Below are 27,609 nucleotides of genomic sequence, written 5' to 3' on the forward strand. Positions count from 1 at the left end.
AGAGAAATTCAATTCAATTCAATTCAATTCAATTTTATTTGTATAATACAAGACAATAATACAACAAAAGTTTTCTCCAGGTGTTTTCCAGAGACCCAGAACATGAACCCCCGAGCAATTATTACAATGGCAGGTAAAAACTCCCATAGTGGGAGAAAAACCTTAAGCCAAACAGTGGCAAGAAAAACTCCCCTTTAGGAGGGAAGAAACCTTGAGCAGGACCAGGCTCATAAGGGGGGACCCTCCTGCCGAGGGCCAGACTGGGGGGGGGGGCATGTGGAAGCAGCAGCCGGATGACCTGGGGGGGGGGGGCGCAGGCATGTGGAAGCAGCAGCCGGATGACCTGGGGGGGGGGGGGGGCGCAGGCATGTGGAAGCAGCACCAGATGACCGGGGGGGGGGGGCGCAGGCATGTGGAAGCAGTAGCTGGATGACCTGGGGGGGGCGGGGCGCAGGCATGTGGAAGCAGCAGCTGGAGGACCTGGGGGGGGACATGGAAGCATTGTTTACATCTACAAAAATAAAATGAATCAAATTTAAAAAAAAGGATTTTCCTAATCTTTTTTTTTTTCAAAGATTTGTTTATTCAAAAAGAAATCATGTACATCATTGCTCACAATAGAGTACAATAGAAAGGATTTTCCTAATCTTTGATGATAACAAAACTTTCTTCTTTGCCTTGTCCACCTTTGTCTTTCCTGCATCACAAGTAAGTACTCGGATCTTAAAAGAGTTCTACAATGTACTGTACTTGTCTCCATCTTCTCCTTTTGTACAAAAATAAAATGAATCAAATTTAAAAAAAAAGGATTTTCCTAATCTTTAATGATAACAAAACTTTCTTCTCGGCCTTGTCCACCTTTGTCTTTCCTGCATCACAAGTAAGTACTCGGATCTTAAAAGAGTTCTACGATGTACTGTACTTGTCTCCATCTTCTCCTTGTGTACAAAAATAAAATATATATATTAAAAAAAAAAGGATTTTCCTAATCTTTAATGATAACAAAACTTTCTTCTCGGCCTTGTCCACCTTTGTCTTTCCTGCATCACAAGTAAGTACTCGGATCTTAAAAGAGTTCTACGATGTACTGTACTTGTCTCCATCTTCTCCTTTTGTACAAAAATAAAATGAATCAAATTTAAAAAAAAGGATTTTCCTAATCTTTAGTGATAACAAAACTTTCTTCTCGGCCTTGTCCACCTTTGTCTTTCCTGCATCACAAGTAAGTACTCGGATCTTAAAAGAGTTCTACAATGTACTGTACTTGTCTCCATCTTCTTGTGTACAAAAATAAAATATATATATAAAAAAAAGGATTTTCCTAATCTTTAATGATAACAAAACTTTCTTCTCTGCCTTATCCACCTTTGTCTTTCCTGCATCACAAGTAAGTACTCGGATCTTAAAAGAGTTCTACGATGTACTGTACTTGTCTCCATCTTCTCCTTGTGTACAAAAATAAAATATATATATTAAAAAAAAAAGGATTTTCCTAATCTTTAATGATAACAAAACTTTCTTCTCTGCCTTGTCCACCTTTGTCTTTCCTGCATCACAAGTAAGTACTCGGATCTTAAAAGAGTTCTACGATGTACTGTACTTGTCTCCATCTTCTCCTTTTGTACAAAAATAAAATGAATCAAATTAAAAAAAAAAGATTTTCCTAATCTTTTTTTTTTTAAAGATTTGTTTATTCAAAAAGAAATCCTGTACATCATTGCTCACAATAGAGTACAATAGAAAGGATTTTCCTAATCTTTGATGATAACAAAACTTTCTTCTTTGCCTTGTCCACCTTTGTCTTTCCTGCATCACAAGTAAGTACTCGGATCTTAAAAGAGTTCTACAATGTACTGTACTTGTCTCCATCTTCTCCTTTTGTACAAAAATAAAATAAATCAAATTATAAAAAAAGGATTTTCATAATCTTTAATGATAACAAAACTTTCTTCTCTGCCTTGTCCACTTTTGTCTTTCCTGCATCACAAGTAAGTACTCGGATCTTAAAAGAGTTCTACAATGTACTGTACTTGCAACACACTATCCAATCTTTATGACAGTAGACCAACTATTGATCATAAATGATCTTCCATTCCTCCCATAAAGGTCCAAATTCACGTCCAATTCTTGCCAATCGGGAATTTTTCTTGCTATAGCTCTTCAGGTGTACGAGAATACATCTGGCAACAATTTCACTTACAGCTGATTCTGACACGGCTAGCAGGACTTCCTCTTTTCTACAGTTAAGTGAGATGACAAGATATCGTAGAATTTTCATTGGTAGTTTTTTCCATAAATCTTCGGGAATGTCAAAATATTCTCCCTGTATTTTATCCCAGACTTTCACAAAGAACCGATCAAAAATGTCAAGGTTGCCGTCTGACAGATCTGACATTGGAAGGAGCTGTGCGAGCAGCTTCTCAACCACTTGTTCGACCGATGTTTTGATTTTTTCCTGGACCTGTTGAGATTCTTCCACCCAAGCCTCTCTTCGGGTACGGGATGTGACCATTGAGGGACTTTTTTCTTTTCTTGGGGCTTGACGTGTCGACAAAGAGACTGTTTCCAAGAGGGAAGACTTCTTGAAGTGCTGCTCAACACAGGCTGCAATAATTTTGATGAAAGTCGACCTTTGTGGAACCAAGAAAGAAAGAATATCGCTTTTTGTGCAGGAAAGTTCAGTGCAAAGACTCTTGAAAATTTTCCTGTGTAGTTTTTTGAACGCTTTTTCAGGTATGTCAAAATGTTGGTCCTTTACTTGAGCCCAGACATTTTCAAAGAGCAGATCCGATATTGATGTGAATTCTTCTGCGCTGCAAGATATAGATGAATTCATAGAGGCTAGCTCAGTCAGTTCCTTCATCACAAGTTTAACACACATCTTGAATTTTTCTTCTTCCACAGAACGGTGGTCGTCGTTCGGTTGAGACACAACTGCTTCATGAATTATGTCCACTGGCTGAACCTTGTTGCTTTTCTTAAAAAACCTCCTCATCTTCCCGAAGGCTCCTCTTCTGTGAGATTTTTGTTGGCAATTCTCCATATCTTTATTGATGATTTCCTCTACAACCATTGTAAACAAAAAGTTGTAAATTAATCAGAAATTGGTATCTTTGTTTCGGTAAAATATCCAAAAACCCGTCCTGTATCAGCGTTGATGCAGAATGAGCGTCGAAACCACGAGCAGCCTTTATATAGTGGTGACGTCAACCGTCCGGCGTGACGTCAATGAACACCTGCTCTGGGCGGGACTTGTTTTGTTTCAAATGTTGCAAATGTTAAATAAAAACAAAAAAAAAACGTTCCCTACACGTGACTGGTCACGTGGTTCGCTGTCAGCCTTGAAAGTTCCGAAACAAAGCCGCGCTGTCGCGTTATGGCTGATTTATGGTTCCGCGTTACAACAACGCAGAGCTACGGCGTATTGTACGCGGTGACGCGCACCGTACGCCGTAGGTTACGCCGACGATTTAACGCAGAACCATAAATCAGGCTTTAGTCTATGGGACAGACAGCAGTGGGGTCGCTTTTGAACGGTAAATATGAAAAATAATTCGTACACAGGTACATTTACAACTAATATTGAATCCCTGTGAATACATCCAGACATTCATACTGCCCAGTGTCAGAAAACCTGGTCTCACACTGCAAAAACTCAAAATCCTAACAAGAATATTCATCTTATTTCTAGTTAAAATGTCTCATTTTTAGTCAAACAATCTCACTACACTTAAAACAAGAGTCATCACCAGAAAAATAACTTGTTATTTGACTATTTTCACCTCTTTCAAGTACATTTTCACTTGAAATAAGCAGAAAAATCTGCCAGTGGGACAAGATTTATCTTCTCATTACAAGCAAAATAATCTTGTTCCACTGGCAGATTTTTCTACTTATTTTAAGTGAAAATCTACTTGAAACAGGTGAAAATTGTTGTTTTTTCCAGTGATGAGTCTTGTTTTAAGTGTGATGAGATTTTTTTGACAAAGAAATGAGACATTTTAACTAGAAATAAGACAAATATTCTTAAGCAGAGTTGAAGATGATAGGATTCTTGTATTGTAATTGATGCTATATAAATAAAAACTGAATTTTAATTGAAATAGTAATTATTTCACTCCATCAGTCAATAATTCAATTCAATTCAATTTTATTTATATAGCGTCTAATACAACAGAGTTGTCTCTAGACGCTTTCCAGAGACCCATACCCAGAACATGACCCCCCGAGCAGTTATTACATAAACAATGGCAGGTAAAAACTCCCCTAGTGGGAGAAAAACCTTAAGCCAAACAGTGGCAAGGAAAAACTCCCCTTTAGGAGGGAAGAAATCTTGAGCAGGACCAGGCTCATAAGGGGGGACCCTCCTGCTGGAGGCCAGACTGGGGGGTCAGGGACGGCAACAGCACAGCAGGCAGGTGGAAGCAGCAACGGGATGACCAGGGGTGGGGACCGCAGGCCAGCACGCAGCTCCCGAAGCTCCGGCCCAATCAGCAAGTCCCAGGTTGGGGTGCAGGGTCAGGGAAAGACTTGTGCTCCGTAATGCAAGCTACAAGCCACCCACGACCACCTGCAGGTTCCGGTGTCCGGCAAAGGATGCTGCAACATGGACAAAAGAGAGAAAAGGGAGGAGAAGGGGGGGCCAGCACAAGAAACTACAGGAGCGACTCTGACACACTAAAGTTTACACTACCTAGAGATTTACCAACACCAGCTAGAGGTTTACTAAACACTAACTATAGGCTTTACTAAACAGAAATGTTTTAAGTTTAGTTTTAAAGGTGGAGGTGGTGTCAGCCTCCTTAACCCAGATTGGAAGTTGGTTCCATAGTAGTGGTGCCTGATAGCAGAACGATAGGGGGCAGGACTGACAAAAGAAAGAGTTCCATCCATCTTTATGTCATTCAGGTCGCCGGTTTGACTCCCAGGCCGGCAGGGTCTTTCTGTGTGGAGTTTGCATGTTCTCCCAGTGCTTATATACTTACAGTATCTGTATCGCCACACAGAAATTGCATGTCTCTTGTGTAGTATCTTGCATGTTTCCAGTCTAACTTGCAATACATTACTAATGGTGATGTGTAAATGGAAATGCATTGCTGTGATATTGTGAATGTAACATTTTGCTCACACCATCCTTTTTCCGTTCCCTTCTTTATTGTTGCAGCCTCTCCATCTGAGCTGGGTAATCTGGTCCAATTTTGGCTGGGGTGGGAATTACCAGGAGGAAAAATGCATGTGGTGGTGGAAGAAAGAAGGCACCTGAGGTCCTCAACATGTTTTGGGACTTTGTATGTTCCAGGACACTTTCAAGATTTCAACGGATTTGCAGATCACATAAGGAGCTGCACTGAGACAAATTTTACAGGATTCAGGCTCATTTAGAATAGTAGTGCTGCTGTGAGTTTTAACCACGTAAAACCAGGGCCACATCAGTCCCACCCTTACCCCCTACACTACACTGGCTCTCTGTTAAACTGAATTAGTTTCCTTAGTTCTTGGCAAGTACGTTGTCTAGTTGTTCTCCGGGTCCACGTATCTGAAAGAGAAACACATTTAATATGGTTTATTATGGTTTTATCTAGAACGCGTTTCCCCTCCGTTTGTTGTAGCAGTGCAATTATTCGTCCAGCAGATGGCGACATTTCCCCGAATCAGCCGTCTCCCCGCCGACCCCTGTTCTTCTCAGTGGGGGGAGGCGGGGGCGGCGAGGAGACGGCTGATTCGGGGAAATGTCGCCATCTGCTGGACGAATAATTGCACTTATACAACAAACGGAGGGGAGGCATTGACTGTGAGACACACGCATTTCAACCAGTTCACACGCTCATACGCCACACCTGACATTTCTCACTTGTCTTGTCTTCTTGTCCTTAGAAAGCCGTACTTGAAATAACTAATGGTCTGGGACCAGAGCAGAACCTTCATGATAGTTTCACACCTTTTAGGGAGTGAAAGGAGGGAGAAATATGAAATGTTCTATTTGTCATGACTTGGTGTTGTTTAAAGGAGTTTAATCACTTTTACTGACCTGCTTTTGATTATCTGAGTTTATTGATCTTCACACCTTGAAAGCTGTGAAAGGAAGGAATTGTTGGGAACTTATTTTAGCCTTTGCAGGACTAGGAGAACTAAAACACAGATTAAAAAGGGCTAAACATCATTTGTGACCCTGCAAACATTCAGGTATCCCAGGGTCTCGTAGGTTAACTCCTCATCACTGGAAGTGGTTCCCTCGTCTCAGGAAACCAGCGACGGAGAGCAGCAGCCCAGAGCGGTTACTAGAGTTCAAGACTGAATCCACGATGTTTGGAGCCAAAGAAGACGAAGAGACCAGAGTGATCGGACCAATCAAGGCTCCAACCAAGTGAGTCTGAGCATGTTAAGTATTAAGAGTTTTTATCTGCGTTGAATGTTTTCCTTCCTTTTCTTACTACATTTTATCTGGTCTCTTCTTTGCTACGAGCTGATATTTTATGATGTTTTTGAGTACATTTTGAAAATTTCCCAACAAGCCACTTATAAATATTCTGAGAAATGCACATGAAATAATGCAAATTAATAGATAATGAGACTCTTTCAATTGGGATATAATTTATGCTTTGATGGAAAAGGATGCAGTTGTGTTCTGACAGATTAAACGTTAGCTGTACACACAGAGGAAGAACAAACCTGTCCATATTAATGAACATACGTGTGCAATAAAATACCTGGACCCAGACGTATAAATGAGGGATAAACAGAGAAACCATCCATGTGTCTTTCCCTGCACAAAAATGAAGGAGATGCATGAAAGAAAAAATAATGTGCTTTGACAATCTTCACCCTTCATGCACTTTTTTCAAACCAGTACTAATACCCCTAATGTAATAACAAAAATAACACTAATAACTTCACTTAAAATGTACAGGGATTTTCTTTGATTGTTTCCATTGGATTGGTTATGAATCCAGAAGGCGGCAGGACTTCAACTTTAACCCTTTATATGTAAGTAATAAATATAATATATAATATATAATAATAATAATATAATATATAATAATAAGTAATAAAAATCCGCCTGGAATTTATTGTGTTATTATGGCTGTAAAAGTGTATTAAAATGTGTTAGGACCAAGTGCTTTACCCCCTTTTTTCAGAACCACTTCAACTTTCATTATCTGGAGTCATTTACATTTCACAAAATGTAATGAGTGCTTAATAACACTTTACATGGAATAAAAACTAAAAAACTGAAATAGATTTGAAAGGTTTTTAGTATATAAAGCAGTGTTATATCACAGTTACAAGAAATTGGAGATGAAGGAAAGCAAACTGAACATGTTCTGAAACTGTCCATTGAACATTGAAACTCTGGACTTTTTGAAATGGCTATTTCTCCTGGTATATATATATATATATATATATATATATATATATATATATATATATATATATATATATATATATATATATATATATATATATATATATATATATATATATACATATCTATTTAGATATACAGGACTGTCTGAGAAAATTAGAATATTGTGATAAAGTTCTAACAGTTAGTCCAGTGTTTAGTTTATAAAGCAGTAAACTGTGTTACAGTTAGTTTTCCTCAGTGAGCGGTTCCGCCATGCTGGATCTGCCGTCCGCGTGACGTCATCACGTACATCAAAGAGACGCTCACCAAGGTTACCATGACAACATCACAACAGAACATTCTATTGCACTGTGCAAAAACTCTGAAAACTCCGTACGGAATCATAGTGTATTGAACCTTCAACACGCTACCTGTTGCAAGTCTCTCTGGTGAAAACCACGTCTAACGACTCGGAAAACACTGAGAAAACGCTTCAGAACTTCAAACCTACATTTACTGACACTTTTCGAACCGTATATATCTTGAATCCTTCAAGACACGACCTGTTGCAAGACTCTCTGGTGGAAACCACGTCTAACGACTCGGAGATCACCTCAGAAAACGCTTCAGAACTTCAAACCTACATTTACTGACACATTACCGACCGTGTTGATCGCAGAAATGCCTTTTAACGGACGTCCAAGACCCAGACAGGGATTTGTGAGCTCTCCCAGGGATGGAGCTCCTAACGGAGGTCCAAGACCCAGACAGGGATTTGTGAGCTCTCCCTGGGATGGACCTTTTAACGGAGGTCCAAGACCCAAACAGGGATTTGTGAGCTCTCCCAGGGATGGAGCTCCTAACGGAGGTCCAAGACCCAGACAGGGATTTGTGAGCTCTCCCTGGGATGGAGCTCAGTCCCGGGTCTCAGATGATTTCCACCAACTCCAAATGGAGATTGAAGACTGCAAAAAAGAAAATGCTGTCCTGACCGACTGCAGCAATGAACAGGAGTTTATTAGAAATATATTAGGAATAGTAGAGCGTGAAGAGGAAATGGAAAGAATGATGATCAACAAGAACTTGGACAGGGAAAGAGAGATCAAGGTTGCAAATGAGAAAATGACCCTGGAAGAACTAAAAAGACAGACTGAGATGACAGAGATGTTTAAGGTAAAGCTGGAGAAAAAGGATTTCTTTCTTGCTCAAGAAAAATACTTTAAGGAATCAGCAGAGAAAGATTCCCTTGTATATGTGAAAAAAATCAAAGACGCTGAAACTCGTTTGGAGGCTGAACGCCAGCTCACACTGGACTGTAAAGGAGAACTCAATCAGTGCAAAGGCATTATTGAGGATCTAGTTCAGTCGTCCAAAACGCTTGAAAAAGACGGTGAGGTTAAGTCCAAGCAGGAAGAGGCCCATAAGTCGGTCCTTGATGAAATAGAAAAATTAAAAAAGCAACTGGAGGAAGAAACAAACTCACATCTTGATCTGATATCTAAACTGGAGGCACAGGAAACATTGAAATCGAGTGTACAGTTCAAGATTGCAGAGCTCACAGAGGAAATGAAATTTGTCCTGGAAACTTCTGAGTCTTCTGCAACAGAAAACATCTCAGAAATGATAAGTGTCTCATCACAAACTGACAATGCTTCTTTGGAAAATGTATCAGAACCTTCAGAACCAGAGAGGGTGTCTGAACAAGAAGCTAAGAAATCATCACCAACGGAGCCTGAACACAGCAAAGACAAGATGTTAGAAGTTGTTGTAGAGAATAGCAACAATGAGCTTAACCAAGACTTTGCTGCAAACGTGGGGGTGTCAGGCCCAGAAGAGGTCTCTGAGCTGAAAATGACCACTGAATCGCAATTGGTTTCTGAAGTTTCTGAACAAAAAGCCAAGAAGCGTAGACGCAGAAAAAAGAAAAAGCCAGAGCAATCTGACGATGCAAATCAACCTGAAGATGGTGTACCGACAGCAGACTTGGTGATTGATGTAGAACTCACCGAAGAAAGTAACCACCCTGAGGTCGGTGATAACTTGGCTGCAAAAGTGGGAGACCCTGAACCAGAAAATTTGTCCAAACCGGTACCAACCCCTGAAACAGCATTGGTCTCTAAACAGGATGGGGTTGCTGGACAAAAAGCCAAGAAGTGTAAGCGCAGAAAGAAGAAGTCAAAAAAATCTGAGGATGTTAATCAGGTCATTGAATACCTACCTCAATCAGAAGATGGTATACCAACACCAGACTTGATGATTTTGCAAGATTTGGCAATAAAAGTAGGAGTTTCAGAACCAGAGGGCGTCTCTGAGCTGGTGGGGGCCAATGCAAAGGAATTGGTCTCCAAACCAGAATATATTTCTCAAATAGAAACAGAGAAAGCGTCACCAGCAGAGCCTGAACACAGCAAAGACCAGATGTTAGAAGTTGTTGTAGAGAATAGCAACCATGAACTTAACCAAGACTTTGCTGCAAACGTGGGGGTGTCAGGCCCAGAAGAGGTCTCTGAGCTGAAAATGACCACTGAATCGCAATTGGTTTCTGAAGTTTCTGAACAAAAAGCCAAGAAGCGTAGACACAGAAAAAAGAAAAAGCCAGAGCAATCTGACGATGCAAATCAACCTGAAGATGGTGTACCGACAGCAGACTTGGTGATTGATGTAGAACTCACCGAAGAAAGTAACCACCCTGAGGTCGGTGATAACTTGGCTGCAAAAGTGGGAGACCCTGAACCAGAAGAGTTGTCCAAACCGGTACCAACCCCTGAAACAACATCGGTCTCAGAACAGGATGGGGTTGCTGGACAAAAAGCCAAGAAGCGTAAGCGCAGAAAGAAGAAGTCAAAAAAATCTGAGGATGTTAATCAGGTCATTGATTACCTACCTCAATCAGAAGATGGTATACCAACACCAGACTTGATGATTTTGCAAGAGTTGGCAATAAAAGTAGGAGTTGCAGAACCAGAGGGCGTCTCTGAGCTGGTGGGGGCCAATGAAAAGGTCACTGAAACAGCATTGGTCTCCGAACACGATGGGGTTTCTGAGCAAGAAGCAAAGAAGCAGAGACCAAGAAGGAATAACGGGTCAGTAATTACTGAGAATTTGAAACAATTTGAAGTATTTGAAGAACTCCCTGAACCGAAGGATGCTGTTATAAAAGAGGACACCAAAATGGTATATAATCCTTCACTGTGGAGACAATTTAAGAAGTTCCTCACCCCGGCATGTCTGCGTCAGTACAAGCACAAGAACACAGTCCAAGATTGAGTGCAAAAGCAACCGGGTTGTCACCAAGTAAACAGCAAAAACAAGATTGACGAAACAAAATTGAACAGTTCCAAAACCGAAGCCATACAAACTGGCACCCGTCACCAGGTCCAGTCATCACCCATAACCACCATCTCCTTCTCCGGTCAAGACATCCCCCTCTCTACCTCTGTTACCAACCTCGGTGTGAAGCTGGACCCACAACTTACCTTTGTAAACCACGTCAAACATCTGTACAAAACATGCTTTTTCCACATAAGGAGCATATCTAAACCCCTTCCTCACTTTCTCCGATGCATAAACACTCGTCCACGCTCTAATCTCCTCCAGGCTCGAATACTGTAACAGCCTGCTCATCGGTATCCCCAACAAACACCTCTGGAAACTTCAATTCATTCAGAACTGTGCTGCCCGAACTCTGATGAAAACTCGTATATACGACCATATCACCCCTATTCTTCAGAACCTACACTGGCTTCTCATAACCTCAAGAATCCAATACAAGATTTCCCTCATCACCCGCCTCTGCATCTACAGCAATGTCCCTCAATACCTCAAAGACCTCCTTACCGCTCACCAGTGACTAATGCGTTATTTAGTAACGTATTACAGTAATGCTGTTAGTTTTGGCGGTAACTAATACTCTAACACATTACTTTTTCAATTCAGTAACGCAATTACCGTTACCAAACGGTGCGTTACTCCCTTATTTCTGGTTACAGTGAAGCTTTTTTTCCCCGCACGTGGAGACCGGAGGAAACGTAGTGTGTGTGCATTCAAAAACATGAGCGGTCATGGCGAGCCAAGAGAGCAAGGAGAGTTTTGCAACGTGGATATATTGTCATTACAGTAATCCCTGGTTTTTCGCGAGGGTTACGTTCTAAAAAGAACCCGTGATAATTGATTTTTTTTTACAATTATTATAACAGGCTTCAAATTGCGGAGATTAGCACCGCCTTGCACGTATTTCACTGCTCTTCTGAGCCGCTGCATCCTGACTCTGTAGCGTCTTTTTCTCCTAAAGCCCGCGGTGCAGGTGTGTTTTTTCGAGAGAAGAAAATAGTTATGGGTCGTTGTTGTCGTTCTTTTTTCTTCTGAGCAAAAAGATTCTGATAAACCAACATGCCACCATGGATTATATCTGAGACTGTAATGAACGATTCATCAAAGGGTCCCGTTCTTGAGCTGCTGCTGAAGCTCATTGGCCATTCTCAGCTTGTTTGTTGTTTTTGTTGGTCTAAGTAACAGAGTTACTAACTGAGTTACTTTTTAATGAAGTAACTAGTAACAGTAACTAGTTACTATTTTTCAGTAACTAGCACAACACTGCCCCTCACTCATCCACCCGTAACCTCTGCTCACAAAACACCAACCACCTCCCCCACGACTCCGCTCCATGGGAGGCCGAGCCTTCTGCTCCGCTGCCCCCACATCTGGAGCTCCCTCCCTGAACACCCACATCTGGAACTCCCTCCCTGAACACCCACATCTGGAACTCCCTCCCTGAACACCTACGTCCACCCCAGTCTGTGGACACTTTTAAAAAGGGGCCGAAGACTTTTCTGTTCAGGAAGTGAAGCAATTTTATTTATTATAAGTATCTCACAGCCATCATTTTTGTCCATCGTTCCTGTAGTTTCTTGTGCTGGCCCCCTTTTTTCTCTTTTGTGCATATTTGCAGGCAGGAGCTTCAGGAGCTGCGTGCTGGCCTGCGGTCCCCCCTCTGGTCATCCCGCTGCTGCTTCCACCTGCCTGCAGTCCCCCCTCTGATCATCCTGCTGCTGCTTCCACCTGCCTGTGTGGATGTCTGCTGTGTGCTGCTGACGTCCCCGACCACCCCAGTCTGGCCTTCGGCAGGAGGGCCCCCCCTTATGAGCCTGGTCCTGCTCAAGGTTTCTTCCCTCATAACCCTGCATTCACACTGAAAGCGTCACATAAGCAGCCGGCTGCCATTCATTTTCTATGAAAACGCGCGTCGAGAGGCAGCGGGAGCAGCGCGTCAATTTGAAGTTGAAAAATCTGAACTTTATGCAAATGAGCAGCTGCGCTGCCGAGGCAGCGTCCAATCACAGACCGGGATTCCCGAAGCAAGAAGCCTCAATCTAGTTTGTACTTTCATGTAGACACAAACGTACACTCATTCACATGCGTACATGAGCAGAGCTGTGCACTAACAAACTTACTTTATCAGTAATTAATACATTTCATCCAGCAAACTTACATTTTTGCTGATTTGACTGCCGTTTTTAATTCAATTCAATTTTCAATTCAATTTTATTTGTATAGCGTCTAATACAACAGATGTTGTCTCTAGACGCTTTTACCTGAACTGCTCATGTGAAACACGTAACTAATGGTTGAGGAGCTGTATGGTCCGAACGATTTTATTTGCTACATCGATCCAACGCAGAATAATTAAAAACCGTGCTTATTAATCACAAAACACAGTTTAAACATCATGACCAAATCCGCTCCGACCCAGTGTGTCAGTGTTCACCGCAGACAGACTGCAGCTTCACCGGGACCAACGATGGTTGCTGTTGATCCGGGACCTTTGGTGGCCCCTGGGGGGCGGTGGGTGGGGCCGTGGGACCCTGTCCCTAGCGGCGGGGTGGCACCATTCCCAGGTGTCTATGTCTTATGTTGTCAGTATGAATGGGGGGATGTTGGACCGTTTCCCCCTCCGTCTGGGGGCTCCGGCGGCGCCGGGGGCGCCCGTGGAGGTACAGTGGGGCCCTGGCCCGGCTTGGAGGGCCAGCCCCCGTCTACTGGATGGCCGGTGGGGGAACGTGGGTGTCTTACCGGGGCCGGCTCTGCTGGTCCTGCCTCCTGGCTTCGGCCTCTTCTCCCCCTCCTTCCCCCCCTACACGATTCATACGCACATAGGCTAAGGGGCGGGGGGTCCGGGTCGTGGGGGGCATTGTCCCTCGTGGCCCGGCACTCCCCGCCTCACGGTTTTAACAGCAATGTAGACACTGCACATTCAACACTTAATAAATACATTTGACAAGGACACGTAGTTCGGGAGGGGGGGGTTCGGTGTCAAATCGATACTTGGCCCTCCCCCTCCCTGTTTTTATGGCATTAATCACATGCACTCAACACCAGGGGCGGGAGGGGGGCCCACATCACCCGCGTTCCCTCACCGGCCTGGGATAGGTGGGTCGTGATGCCCGGGCCTGGCGGGGCTCGCCGTGCAGCCTGGGGTGCCTTCTGGCGGTGCTGGACCCCCCCGGGGAGGGGGAAACGGTGCGTGACTGTGTGTCTGTGTTGGCGAAAATGCGGTGTGGAAGGGTCCTGCCATGGAGGATTTGAGCCTCCATTGGCAGGACAACAAAACTTAATAATTTATCAATATTATATTATACAAAGATGGTTATTATTATTATTATTATTATTATTATTATTATTATTATTATTATTATTATTATTATGTATAGTATATCTTATTATTAGTATAGGTATCGGATAGGTGAATGGATGAATGAATGGGATGCCTGGGTCTGGGGCCCTCCGTTGTCGGGCCCGCGCGGGTATCGCCCTGTTGGGGGGGTTCCCTCTCTCCGGGCCCGTCTCCGGTCCCCCCCGCTGCCTCCGCGGCGGGGCGCCCCTCTGGTCTTGGAGGGCCACTTTCCGCGGGCCCCCTCAATTCAATTGTATTCGTATAGCGTCTAATACAACAGATGTTGTCTCTCGACGCTTTTACCTGAACTGCTCATGTGAAACACGTAACTAATGGTTGAGGAGCTGTATGGTCCGAACGATTTTATTTGCTACATCGATCCAACGCAGAATAATTAAAAACCGTGCTTATTAATCACAAAACACAGTTTAAACATCATGACCAAATCCGCTCCGACCCGGTGTGTCAGTGTTCACCGCAGACAGACTGCAACTTCACCGGGACCAACGATGGTTGCTGTTGATCCAGGACCAACCTTGTTAAGGAGCATCAAACTCACTCTTATCTATGCGGAAATAATGACAAAATATAAAGAAGGCTTCCCAAAGTGTGATCTATGTTGAAATAGGAAACTGAAGATGTGCAGCTATATATTAATATGTGTAGACTATATACACTTTGTTCCCTCCAGTTCTGCAGTGGAGCTTTAGTCCCGCTCACTGCAGGTGTCGACAGTACATGCAGCTTTCAGTGTGAATCCACCAAGCAGCGCGATGCTGGTGTCAGGAGACTTTTGACGCTTTCAGTGTGAATGCAGGGTAAAGGGGAGTTTTTCCTTGCCACTGTTTGGCTTAAGGTTTTTCTCCCACTAGGGGAGTTTTTACCTGCCATTTTTTATGTAATAATTGCTCGGGGGTTTATGTTCATGTTCTGGGTCTCTGGAAAGATCCTAGAGACAACTTTTGTTGTATTAGATATATATAATTTATATGATTTATATAAATAAAATTTAATTCAATTGAATTTAAATCTTTCCCTGGTCTTTTATAGATGTTTCTATTGTCTCTGTGCTTTTATGCTTTTATTTTGTTTTTTTGTGTCTTGATTTTATTCCTTTTTGTTTATTTTGTTTGCTGGTATCTGTAGCACTTTGAGATTATTTTATGAAAAGTGCTTTACAGATATACACATACCGGTATATTACAATGTATTATTATTATAGATGAAGAGCATCGCAGAGGTTTATGTTCACTTTCAGTAAAAGTGTTGGGTTTCCTCCCATTATTAACTTTTACTTGAAGAAATCAGTCCATTCCTAGTAAAGAATAAATAAAAGGAGTTAAAATCGAGAGTTTTTTTTACATCAATCTTTTCATCATACTGTGATTCTCGATTGGTGGGAAAGTGATATGTACAAATTATCTGCCCTATTGTGGCTTTTTTTTAAAATTATTTTTCTAAAAACTGGTCATGTACATGGAGAAATCATGTTCAACATGATTGAATTATCATTATTGAAATGAAGAATACATAACAAATATTTGAAAGGAATTAAATATTTTCTTTTTTTTTGCGTGTTTATTGGATAAAGGCGTCATCCAGAGGTCCTACGTTTGCATCTTTTCCAGGTTGCAAACTTCGCATCGCCTATACTCAGTACTGGAGTTGAGGGGGATGAGGGGGGATGGCATCCCCCCTGAAATAAAAACGGTCAAAATCATCCCCCCTGTAAAACTGCCACCCCTCCTTTCCATCCCTTATGTCATTTCATCAATGAATGTGGTTTTACTGCTATTTCAACATTTAGAGTCATCACCAGAAAAATAACACCAGAAAAATAACTTATTTGACAATTTTCACCTGTTTCAAGTACATTTTCACTTGAAATAAGTAGGAAAATCTGCCATTGGGACAAGATTTATCTTCTCATTACAAGCAAAAAAATCTTGTTTCATTGTCAGATTTTTCTACTTATTTTAAGTGAAAATCTACTTGAAACAGGGGAAATTGTTGTTTTTTCCAGTGATGAGTCTTGTTTTAAGTGTAATGAGATTTTTTTACTAAAATGAGACATTTTAACTAGAAATGAGACAAATATTCTTGATAAGATTTTGAGTTTTTGCAGTGATCCATTTTACTTATCCTGTGAAGGACAGAGTCATATTGATAAGTTCAGAAAACTGTTTTTTATTGTTGTGTTTTGATGTATTTGATGTAAGCCCAGTGGATATTTAAAGCTTACAGAAGGCTGCATTTAACTGCTGCTATGTCATTCCTGCAGTATTTCTGCAGGTGTTTTGGTCAGTGCTATTATTTGTAATATATTATATTATTTGTAATCAGCACAAATTATCTGCCCCCATATGATAAAATCCACCATCCCCCTTGATTTTTTTTTTTTACAACTCGAGTACTGGTTGTAGCCTCCCTCTCTTTCAAAAAATATCCCCTGTATACGTTAATTATTCTTTGCTTTGAACATTAGTTGTGCTGTATTGAAACTTTGCTGTCAGACCGATTTGCCAAGATTTCTAGTTTATTAAGGACGTGAGTAAAACCCAAGCGGTAAACGCCGTGCTACCCCCCAAAAGCAGCAGGGGGCGCTGGTTCACCTGCCAGGCTGGATACAAACCACAGAAGGAGGCGAAGAAGAAGACGAAGGAACGGGCTCCAGAGAAAACCGAAGAAGAAGACAATGTTTCCATCTGTCAAGAAGACTCTAAAATAAAACTAAAGTTTGCGACTAAAATCGGTGTCAACCGAGGGAGATTTACCGGCCGTGGCAGGCAGTTGTTTGGGTCAATGTCTGCTGGAAATGGCGGGACAAAGTCAGCCCGTTGTTAGGTACAAATGGCATGTTTATGGAGTCATTGCTGCTGCGACCTCTGACCTCTGACATACAGGACTGTCTCAGAAAATTAGAATATTGTGGGAATCTTAATCTTAAACTGTAAACCAGGGGTCACCAACCCTGGTCCTCGAGGGCCGGTGTCCTGCAAGTTTTAGATGTTTCTCTTAGAGTTGTCCCGATCCGATCACGTGATCGGAAATCGGGGCCGATCACGTGATTGCAGACTCGATCCGGACTCGGACGTTATGAGCCGATCAGGAATCGGATATATATATATCAGGGTTTCCGTTGTCCGGTAATTGCCGGACTTTGTCCGGTAAAATATGCCGAAATCCGGTATTTTATAATCTCTCCGGTCAAAATGTCCGGTGAAAATACTCACTGGCGCCGACATCCACGTGTGCGTTGATTTATGGTTCCGCGTCGCACCGACGCAGAGTCTACAGCGTAGGGTTCGCGGCGACGCGCACCCTACGCCAGACCCTACGTTGAAGGCTCTGCGTTGGTGTGACGCGGGACCATAAATCAACGCACTCTCGGAGCGCAGAGCACGCCTGTTTGTTTTGAAGCTGAAGCAGCCCTATGCTATCATGTCTGTTGTTGTTGATGTAAATAACCAATCACTGAGATATATTGCGCACGACAGCCAGAACTCAGGTACCAAAGTCAACAAAAAAAAGTGCATGATGAGTTAATTAAATTATGAGAAGAAGAAGAAGAAAAAGAAGGAAAAAAAAGGAAAAGGAGAAGTTCTCCTTTTCAAATAACAATATAAATAAAATGTTACCAAACAAAATGATGAATAAAAATTACCTGTAATGGCAGGCAACACATCAGCTGCAGATGCAGTCTCTCTGCTCATTAAAATTTTTTATACTGACTTAAGAATGTTCAAGCTGCCTACCTCCTATGTGCTCAGTTTACAGTACACATGTTAAAATATAATAAAAGGGTCATCCTGCATAATTTTCTTTTCTCTTCTTCATTTTTTATTGTTTTATAAAAGTATCGGATCGGGACTCGGTATCGGCAAGTCCTCAAAATCAAAGGACTCGGACTCGGACTCAGGGGCAAAAAAACCTGATCGGGACATCCCTAGTTTCTCTGCTTTAACACACCTGATTCTAATTAATCATCGTCACCAGCTTGTCATCCAGGGCTGCACACTTCTGTTAATGACACAGTCACTTGTATCACGGTGCAATGAAGCAGGGAAACATCTAAAACCTGCAGGGACACCGGCCCTTGAGGACCAAGATTGGTGACCCCTGCTGTAAACCATAATCAGCAATATTAAAATAATAAAAGACTTGCAATATTTCAGTTGAGCTACTGCCGCCCCATTAGACAGACTATTAGAAACAAAGCAGTGCACTGTCCTGGTTTATATAAAACATGTTATTAATGTTCATGCACTTTAATTTTTCCAGCTGTACAGTGTTTACATTTACAAGCCTAGGAGGCAGTGAGGCTAATATACAAATGCACTTTCTTTGTACATTGTATGAAGTTTTGAATAAATGCATAACTACAGACGTTTTCCTTTTTATGGGTATTTTTTTATTTTTCAGTCACATATATTGTGATATATTGTTGAGAAAATTTCTTACAATATATCGAATATCGTACATATCATGTATCGTGATATTATCATTATCGTGGACCACATATCGCCTTAGTATTGAATCGTGAGTTACCCGTATCGTCCCACCCCTAGTATATATATATATATATATATATATATATATATATATATATATATATATATATATATATATATATATATATATATATATATATATGGAATAAAATAGCTTTTATAACTGAATGATAATTTGATTAAATAGTTTATCCATTTATGACTGATACATGCAATTATCCTTCTTTTTCAGCCTTTTTTTAACCCGCTTTTTGTAGTTCTTACCGATCTTTTTTTCATTGGATTGCCACAGACTAATAATGTTGACCTTTCTGAAGCAGTATAGCATCTCTTTCCATGACAAAAGCATGTGTTTCAGTTTTGCTGGATCAGTTAGAATTAAATAAGTTGTTACACGCTTTTTTAAATGTATTTATTGGCCAGTTGGCCAGGCGGCGTTTATTGAACAACAAAACTGATGATTATTGTCATTTTTGAGACGGCAGATTCAAGGGTCTGACCTAGGGTTGCCACCTTTCAGAAATAGAAATTTCAGCAGCGCAGCATTGAACATTTAGCATTTAGCATTGAACTTGCATGACAGCCAACCATACTAGCAACTGAAATAGCCTCCTATTCTATGTATGTCCACATCAGCCCAGATGTAGAATATAGCCTACGGGGTTCTTTCAGATTTTTCTGCTTATTTCAAGTGAAAATTTACTTGAAACAGGTGAAAATAGTCAAATAACAAGTTATTTTTCTGGTGATGACTCTTGTTTTAAGTGTAGTGAGATTGTTTGACTAAAAATGAGACATTTTAACTAGAAATAAGATGAATATTCTTGTTAGGATTTTGAGTTTTTGCAGTGTGAGACCAGGTTTTCTGACACTGGGCAGTATGAATGTCTGGATGTATTCACAGGGATTCAATATTAGTTGTAAATGTACCTGTGTACGGATTATTTTTCATATTTACCGTTCAAAAGCGACCCCACTGCTGTCTGTCCCATAGACTAAAGCCTGATTTATGGTTCTGCGTTAAGTCGTCGGCGTAACCTACGGCGTACGGTGCGCGTCACCGCGTACAATACGCCGTAGCTCTGCGTTGGTGTAACGCAGAACCATAAATCAGCCATAACGCGACAGCGCAGCTTTGTTTCGGAACTTTCGAGGCTGACAGCGAACCACGTGACCAGTCACGTGTAGGGAACGTTTTTTTTTGTTTTTATTTAACATTTACAACATTTGAAACGAAACAAGTCCCGCCCACAGCAGGTGTTCATTGACGTCACACCGGACGGTTGACGTCACCACTATATAAAGGCTGCTCGTGGTTTCGACGCTCATTCTGCATCAACGCTGATACAGGATGGGTTCTTGGATATTTTACCGAAACAAAGATACCAATTTCTGATTAATTTACAACTTTTTGTTTACAGGAAATCATAAATAAAGATATGGAGAATTGCCAACAAAAATCTCACAGAAGAGGAGCCTTCGGGAAGATAAGGAGGTTTTTTAAGAAAAGCAACAAGGTTCAGCCAGTGAACATAATTCATGAAGCAGTTGTGTCTCAACCGAACGACGACCTCCGTTCTGTGGAAGAAGAAAAATTCAAGATGTGTGTTAAACGTGTGATGAAGGAACTGACTGAGCTAGCCTCTATGAATTCATCTATATCTTGCGGCGCAGAAGAATTCACATCAATATCGGATCTGCTCTTTGAAAATGTCTGGGCTCAAGTAAAGGACCAACATTTTGACATACCTGAAAAAGCGTTCAAAAAACTACACAGGAAAGTTTTCAAGAGTCTTTGCACTGAACTTTCCTGCACAAAAAGCGATATTCTTTTTTTCTTGGTTCTACAAAGGTCGACTTTCATCAAAATTATTGCAGCCTGTGTTGAGCAGCACTTCAAGAAGTCTTCCCTCTTGGAAACGGTCTCTTTGTCGACACGTCAAGCCCCAAGAAAAGAAAAAAGTCCCTCAATGGTCACATCCTGTACCCGAAGAGAGGCTTGGGTGGAAGAATCTCAACAGGTCCAGGAAAATATCAAAACATCGGTCGAACAAGTGGTTGAGAAGCTGCTCGCACAGCTCCTTCCAATGTCAGATCTGTCAGACGGCAACCTTGACATTTTTGATCGGTTCTTTGTGAAAGTCTGGGATAAAATACAGGGGGAATATTTTGACATTCCCGAAGATTTATGGAAAAAACTACCAATGAAAATTCTACGATATCTTGTCATCTCACTTAACGTTAGAAAAGAGGAAGTCCTGCAAGCCGTGTCAGAATCAGCTGTAAGTGAAATTGTTGCCAGATGTATTCTCGTACACCTGAAGAGCTATAGCAAGAAAAATTCCCGATTGGCAAGAATTGGACGTCAATTTGGACCTTTATGGGAGGAATGGAAGATCATTTATGATAAATAGTTGGTCTACTGTCATAAAGATTGGATAGTGTGTTGCAAGTACAGTACATTGTAGAACTCTTTTAAGATCCGAGTACTTACTTGTGATGCAGGAAAGACAAAAGTGGACAAGGCAGAGAAGAAAGTTTTGTTATCATTAAAGATTAGGAAAAACTCTTTTTTTATAATTTGATTTATTTTATTTTTGTACACAAGGAGAAGATGGAGACAAGTACAGTACATTGTAGAACTCTTTTAAGATCCGAGTACTTACTTGTGATGCAGGAAAGACAAAGGTGGACAAGGCCGAGAAGAAAGTTTTGTTATCATTAAATATTAGGAAAATCCTTTTTTTTTTTCCATCCATCCATTATCTATACCCGCTTTATCCCTTGCGGGGTCACGGGGGTCAGCTGGAGCCTATCCCAGCTCATTTCAGGTGAGAGGCAGGGGTTACACCCTGGACAGGTCACCAGTCCATCGCAGGGCCACATATAAACACACAAACCATGCTCACAACCACACTCACGCTCACACCTACGGGCAATTTAGAATCACCAATTAACCTAATATGCATGTTTTTGGACTGTGGGAGGAAGCCGGAGTACCTGGAGAGAACCCACGCAAGCACGGGGAGAACATGCAAACCGGGGACCTTCCTGCTGTGAGGCAAAAGTGCTAACCACTAAGCCACCGTGCTGCCCCTTTTTGTTTTTGATATATTTTATTTTTGTACACAAGGAGAAGATGGAAACAAGTACAGTACATTGTAGAACTTTTTTAAGATCCGAGTACTTACTTGTGATGCAGGAAAGACAAAGGTGGACAAGGCAGAGAAGAAAGTTTTGTTATCATCAAAGATTAGGAAAATCCTTTCTATTGTACTCTATTGTGAGCAATGATGTACAGGATTTCTTTTTGAATAAACAAATCTTAAAAAAAACCCAAAAAGATTAGGAAAATTATTTTTTTTTAAATTTGCATTATTTTATTTTTGTAGATGTAAAAAATGCTTCCATGTCCCCCCCCCCAGGTCATCCAGCTGCTGCTTCCACATGCCTGCGGTGTCCCCCCTCGGTCATCTGGTGCTGCTTCCACATGCCCCCCCCCCCAGTCTGGCCCTCGGCAGGAGGGTCCCCCCTTATGAGCCTGGTCCTGCTCAAGGTTTCTTCCCTCCTAAAGGGGAGTTTTTCTTGCCACTGTTTGGCTTAAGGTTTTTCTCCCACTATGGGAGTTTTTACCTGCCATTGTAATAATTGCTCGGGGGTTTATGTTCTGGGTCTCTGGAAAACACCTAGAGAAAACTTTTGTTGTATTATTGTCTTGTATTATACAAATAAAATTGAATTGAATTGAATTGAATTGAATTTCTCTTTCTTTAATGGAAGGGTGCCAACAACCTTGTCCGTGTGAATATCTTCGTTTGTATGTTTGTGGGGTTCAACCACACTGCAAAAACTCAAAATCTTACCAGGAATATTTGTCTTATTTCTAGTTAAAATGTCTCATTTTTAGTCAAAAAATCTCATTGCACTTAAAACAAGAGCCATCACCAGAAGAATAACATGTTATTTGACAATTTTCACCTGTTTCAAGTAAATTTTCACTTGAAATAAGTAGAAAAATCTGCCAGTTGGACAAGATTTATCTTCTCATTACAAGCTAAAAAGTCTTGTTCCACTGGCAGATTTTTCTACTTAGTTTAAGTGAAAATCTACTTGAAACAGGTGAAAATTGTTGTTTTTTCCAGTGATGAGTCTTGTTTTAAGTGTAATGAGATTTTTTTGATTAAAAATGAGACATTTTAACTAGAAATAAGACAAAATATTCTTGTTAAGATTTAGAGTTTTTGCAGTGCGTGCATTACTTTGTGTTCCCTCGCCCAAGTTTAGAGTCAATACCCTCTAAACATGTGGACATGTGGTTATTGAAAGGTGCATTATTACAGCATATGATTGTGGTTATTATTATTATTATTATTATTTAGATAATAAATAATTAGATATTACTTATCTCATGCCAAATTGGAACAAATCTTTTAAAACTAAAAGTTTGATATCACTGGTATTTGGAGTTTTGTGACCAATAGAAACTCAAATCTCTATTGTACTACAACATAATAAGCCACACAGCAGAAATTGGCACCAATACTGTGAAATTATGGTAACTTTAATTTGATTGCAAAATAGCCACCAAGCACGAAGCTTTACATGCATGGCACACTTTGTAATGTCATGCAGCATGAGCCATAATGACATGTGTAATTGCCTTATTAACATGTTAAACTATTGGTGTGGAAACAAACACATGCAAACATGCACACACACGCTGGCGGGGGAGGAGAGTAAATGGCATGCAGTGTCAAAAAGCACTGTTGTATTTTTTATTCTCAGAGTAATCAATCACTGTGCAATAATAATAATGATAATAATAATAACCACAATCATATGCTGCAACAATGCACCTTTCAATAACCATGTCTACCTCACACGCCCGCACCTTTCACTTTTTTTAAAATTGTATATATGTTAATAAGAGCTGTATACCGTAGATTCTCCACGTGTGGTTGCCAGTTTTAGATGTAGGTATTTATTTGAAATGTAATACATTTTGTCTAATAAATATGGATTTAATGTGCTGTTGCAGCTCATAATTGCCATCCTTCAGACATTCTTCCATCTATTTCAAATGCTGATCGAAGCAGAGGAACAAATTGTCATTGAGAACTATCCTTGAAGAGTTAAATGGACATAACCCTGTAATATGGACATATATAAAAGAGGCAATTTGTGGCTCTTATTTTTTTCCTTTCCACGTCAGTCCATGTTTTCCATGTAACACCACGTGACGTCACACCACTGCACAAGCAGAACAGCCCGCACCATCCAGGCCTCTAAACACCCATCAAAAGTATGCACGGTCTGCCACATGCACAACATGCAGAGAAAAATTACAAGAAATCTTGCAACCACTAGTGTCAGAATCTACGGTATAGTGAAAGCATACACCAGACTACAGAATCATAAATGCATGGGAGTGAATGTGCATGCGTTCATATTTGCAGCTCATTAGACTTAGAATCAGAATCAGGTTTATTTGGCTCCAATTTATTGGAGCGTCGACATTTTTCCAATTAAGAAAAATTATCAGAATCAGAAGACTCAGAATCAGAATCAGAAGGCAAGGCAAGTTTATTTGTAGAGCACAATTCAACACAAGGTAATTCACCGGTGCAACGGGCCACCTGTCCAGGGACGTCCTGACCGCCGTATCTCACCCAGACTGCTGGGATGATAAAGTTGCGTTTCAGGTGTGTTTTTAATTTGCACCAATTCCATGCTGATGGAAGTGAAGTCCCACCAACGAGACTGAAGGTTGATGGGAGGGAACCGGCGGCGCCGCGGTCCAGGAGGACCGGGACGGTCTGGGACCAGAGCAGAACCTTCATGATAGTTTCACACCTTTTAGGGAGTGAAAGGAGGGAGAAATATGAAATGTTCTATTTGTCATGACTTGGTGTTGTTTAAAGGAGTTTAATCACTTTTACTGACCTGCTTTTGATTATCTGAGTTCATTGATCTTCACACCTTGAAAGTTGGGAAAGGAGGGAATTGTTGGGAACTTATTTTAGCCTTTGCAGGACTAGGAGAACTAAAACACAGATTAAAAAGGGCTAAACATCATTTGTGACCTTAAAAACATTCAGGTATCCCAGGCTCTCGTAGGTTAACTCCTCATCACTGGAAGTGGTTCCCTCGTCTCAGGAAACCAGCGACGGAGAGCAGCAGCCCAGAGCGGTTACTAGAGTTCAAGACTGAATCCACGATGTTTGGAGCCAAAGAAGACGAAGAGACCAGAGTGATCGGACCAATCAAGGCTCCAACCAAGTGAGTCTGAGCATGTTAAGTATTAAGAGTTTTTATCTGCGTTGAATGTTTTCCTTCCTTTTCTTACTACATTTTATCTGGTCTCTTCTTTGCTACGAGCTGATATTTCACTAGCAAGGACCACGCCATCAACAGGATACGTTTAAATGATTTATTGATACGAAGATGATGATGATGACGATGACGATGGTGATGATAATGGCGATGACAATGGCGATGATGATGATCTATGGATCAGTCGATGCGTTGTGGGGAAGCTGGTAGGGAATCCGCCGCAGCGCCCGGGCAACGACGAACCCCCTAGGAATCTATGAGGTAGAGAAAGAGAGGGAAGAAGGAGAAGAGAAAAGGGGTGGGGGGGAGGGGTGCATAGAACGAGAGCGAAGAGGAAGTGAAGGTTAGGCTGGTATTTGAAGGTTTGCCGGAAGAGGCGTGGTGCCGGAGGAGGCGTGGTTGAGGCGTGGTTGAGGCGTGGTCCTGCTCCCGAAATTCGCTTGTTAAGCTCCAATTCACTAGCAAGGACCACGCCATCAACAGGATACGTTTAAATGATTTATTGATACGAAGATGATGATGATGACGATGACGACGGTGATGATAATGGCGATGACAATGGCGATGATGATGATCTATGGATCAGTCGATGCGTTGTGGGGAAGCTGGTAGGGAATCCGCCGCAGCGCCCGGGCAACGACGAACCCCCAAAACCGTGGATTATTTAAGGAGATGAGACTGAGCGGATCTGAGGTCGCTAAGATCTGAGCGAATGTAGCGATGATAGTTGGGAGGACCATCGGCCCATGAGCTGTATGAGGTGCTCTGGGATACGTGGCGGGAGGCTGAAGTGACGGCTCCGATCCTAAGGAGTGACCGGAGTAGTGCGTTGGGGAGATGCCAGATAAGGAGAGTATATGACGGAAGCGATGGTGAAACCAGAAACTGGTGACGACTGTCCTGACTCGGACGCAAGGATCTGTCGAAGATGTGCTCTGTGTTTTCCAGGAAGACAAGTAGTTGGCCAGGGTCTCGAAGTATTCAGGGGAGATTGGTCTTCGGGGATGAGAAACGAGAAAGAGAGTCGGTGATGGTGGTGGAGTGACCGGGGACATGTGCTGCATGGAGGATAAATTGATGTATGGCTGAGTGCCAGACTAGACGGCGCATGAACAGCATGATGGATGTGGAGTTGGAGCGTCCTTTATTAATTATGTCGATACTTATCGATATGAAGATGATGGCGATGATGGTGGAGAAGAAGATGGCGATGATGATGGCGATGAATGATGATGGCGATGATGATGATGGCGATGATTATGGCGATGACGAAGGCGAAGGTGAAGACGATGATGGTGGCGAAGACGATGCCGATGATGATGGCGATGAATGATGATGGCGATGATGATGATGGCGATGAAGATGTTGACGAAGGCGATGACGAAGGCGATGACGATAACGATGCCGATGCCAATGATGATGGCAATGACGATGTCGATGGCGATGACGATGGCGATGACGATGAAGATGATGGCGATGATGATGGCGAAGACGATGCCGATGATGGCGATGAATGATGATGGCGATGATGATGATGGCGATGGCGATGACGAAGGCGATAACTATGACGATAACGATGACGATGCCAATGACGATGCAAATGATGATGGCAATGACGATGGCGATGACGAAGGAGATAACGATGACGATGAAGATGATGGCGATGATGGTGGCGAAGACGATGGCGAAGACGATGGCGATGATGATGGCGATGAATGATGATGGCGATGATGATGATGATGATGGCGATGATGATGATGGCGATGATGATGATGACGATGGCGATAACGAAGGCGATGACGATGATGATGCCAATGACGATGCAAATGACGATGGCAATGACTATGGCAATGACGATGATGATCTATGGTTCGGTCGAAACGTTGTGGTATTCGTTTGCGCGCTCTGAGGGCCGTCCTGCTGCGAACCATCTGCCATCGTAAAAGCCCCCAAAACCGATTGAAGGAGCGGCATCAGTGTATGGATTGATGTCGTGGGGGTGAGCCAGTTGGTCATCATAAAAGAAAGTGATCCCCTTCCAGGTGGCAAGGAGGTTGAGCCACAACGAAGCTCGGCACGGCTCGAGATGTCTGGGGAGATGGGAGACAAGAGAGATGGAACAGCGGAAGCGATGGACGGCAAGTGTGAGATGAAGGCCCGCCCTTGGGGAATAATGCGCATGGCAAAATTGAGGTGGCCCAGGAGGGAGAGGAGTTGGCGTTTGGTGCAGCCTGGAGCTAAGAGGAAATAGAAGACCGATAAATAAGAAGACCGATTCGGTTGAGCTTTCGGTTGGAAGAGAAGCCTGAAACAGATCCGTATCGAGAGTGATACCAAGGAATTCGAGGGAGGTGGAGGGGCCCGCCGTTTTCTCAGCGGACAATGGAACCCCGAGTTCGGAGAAAACGGAAGTCAGGGTGACCAGGCCAGAAGCGGGTGGCGATGAGAGAGGGGTAACGATGAGGAATCATTCAAGAGATGGACGAGGAAGGAATGCCGTGGTTGTTGGAGAGGATCCAGCAGAGGGCCTCTGAAGGTGTCGAAAAGTTAGGGGCTACTCTTGCAGTGACTGACTGCAAGTAGTATGCACCTCGCCAGCGGACGCTGAAGTACACCAGCCCGGAAGCGGGTGGCGATGAGAGAGGGTGCCAGAAACCCTGGCCGGATCTAGCGGCTGTAGTTGGTGGAGGTGGGCTGAGGGGGGCAGTGGCATCCCGGTGCCAGTAACCCCGGCTGAAGTTAGCTGTTGT

The 27,609-nt window shown here is 42.2% G+C and overlaps 1 protein-coding gene across 1 annotated transcript; it reads left to right on the top strand.

The window, feature by feature from the left end:
* Positions 1-8,026: 8,026 nt before the first annotated feature.
* Positions 8,027-25,904, top strand: LOC133462855 (nuclear anchorage protein 1-like). Its single transcript, XM_061744310.1, has 3 exons — positions 8,027-10,428; positions 24,683-24,805; positions 25,808-25,904. The coding sequence occupies exons 1-3, from the start codon at positions 8,027-8,029 to the stop codon at positions 25,902-25,904; spliced, it is 2,622 nt and encodes an 873-aa protein (XP_061600294.1).
* Positions 25,905-27,609: the final 1,705 nt, after the last annotated feature.

Source organism: Cololabis saira, chromosome 16 (assembly GCF_033807715.1).
Source record: "Cololabis saira isolate AMF1-May2022 chromosome 16, fColSai1.1, whole genome shotgun sequence".
NCBI classification, from domain to species: domain Eukaryota; kingdom Metazoa; phylum Chordata; class Actinopteri; order Beloniformes; family Belonidae; genus Cololabis; species Cololabis saira.

Excerpts from the sequence above, each read along its gene's own strand:
- LOC133462855 (XM_061744310.1), top strand. The coding sequence starts at position 8,027 with ATGCCTTTTAACGGACGTCCAAGACCCAGACAGGGATTTGTGAGCTCT. Across the intron at positions 10,429-24,682 it reads AGACCAAGAAGGAATAACGG|GAAACCAGCGACGGAGAGCA; the intron begins GTCAGTAATTAC and ends CCCTCGTCTCAG. Across the intron at positions 24,806-25,807 it reads CCAATCAAGGCTCCAACCAA|GAAGACAAGTAGTTGGCCAG; the intron begins GTGAGTCTGAGC and ends TGTGTTTTCCAG.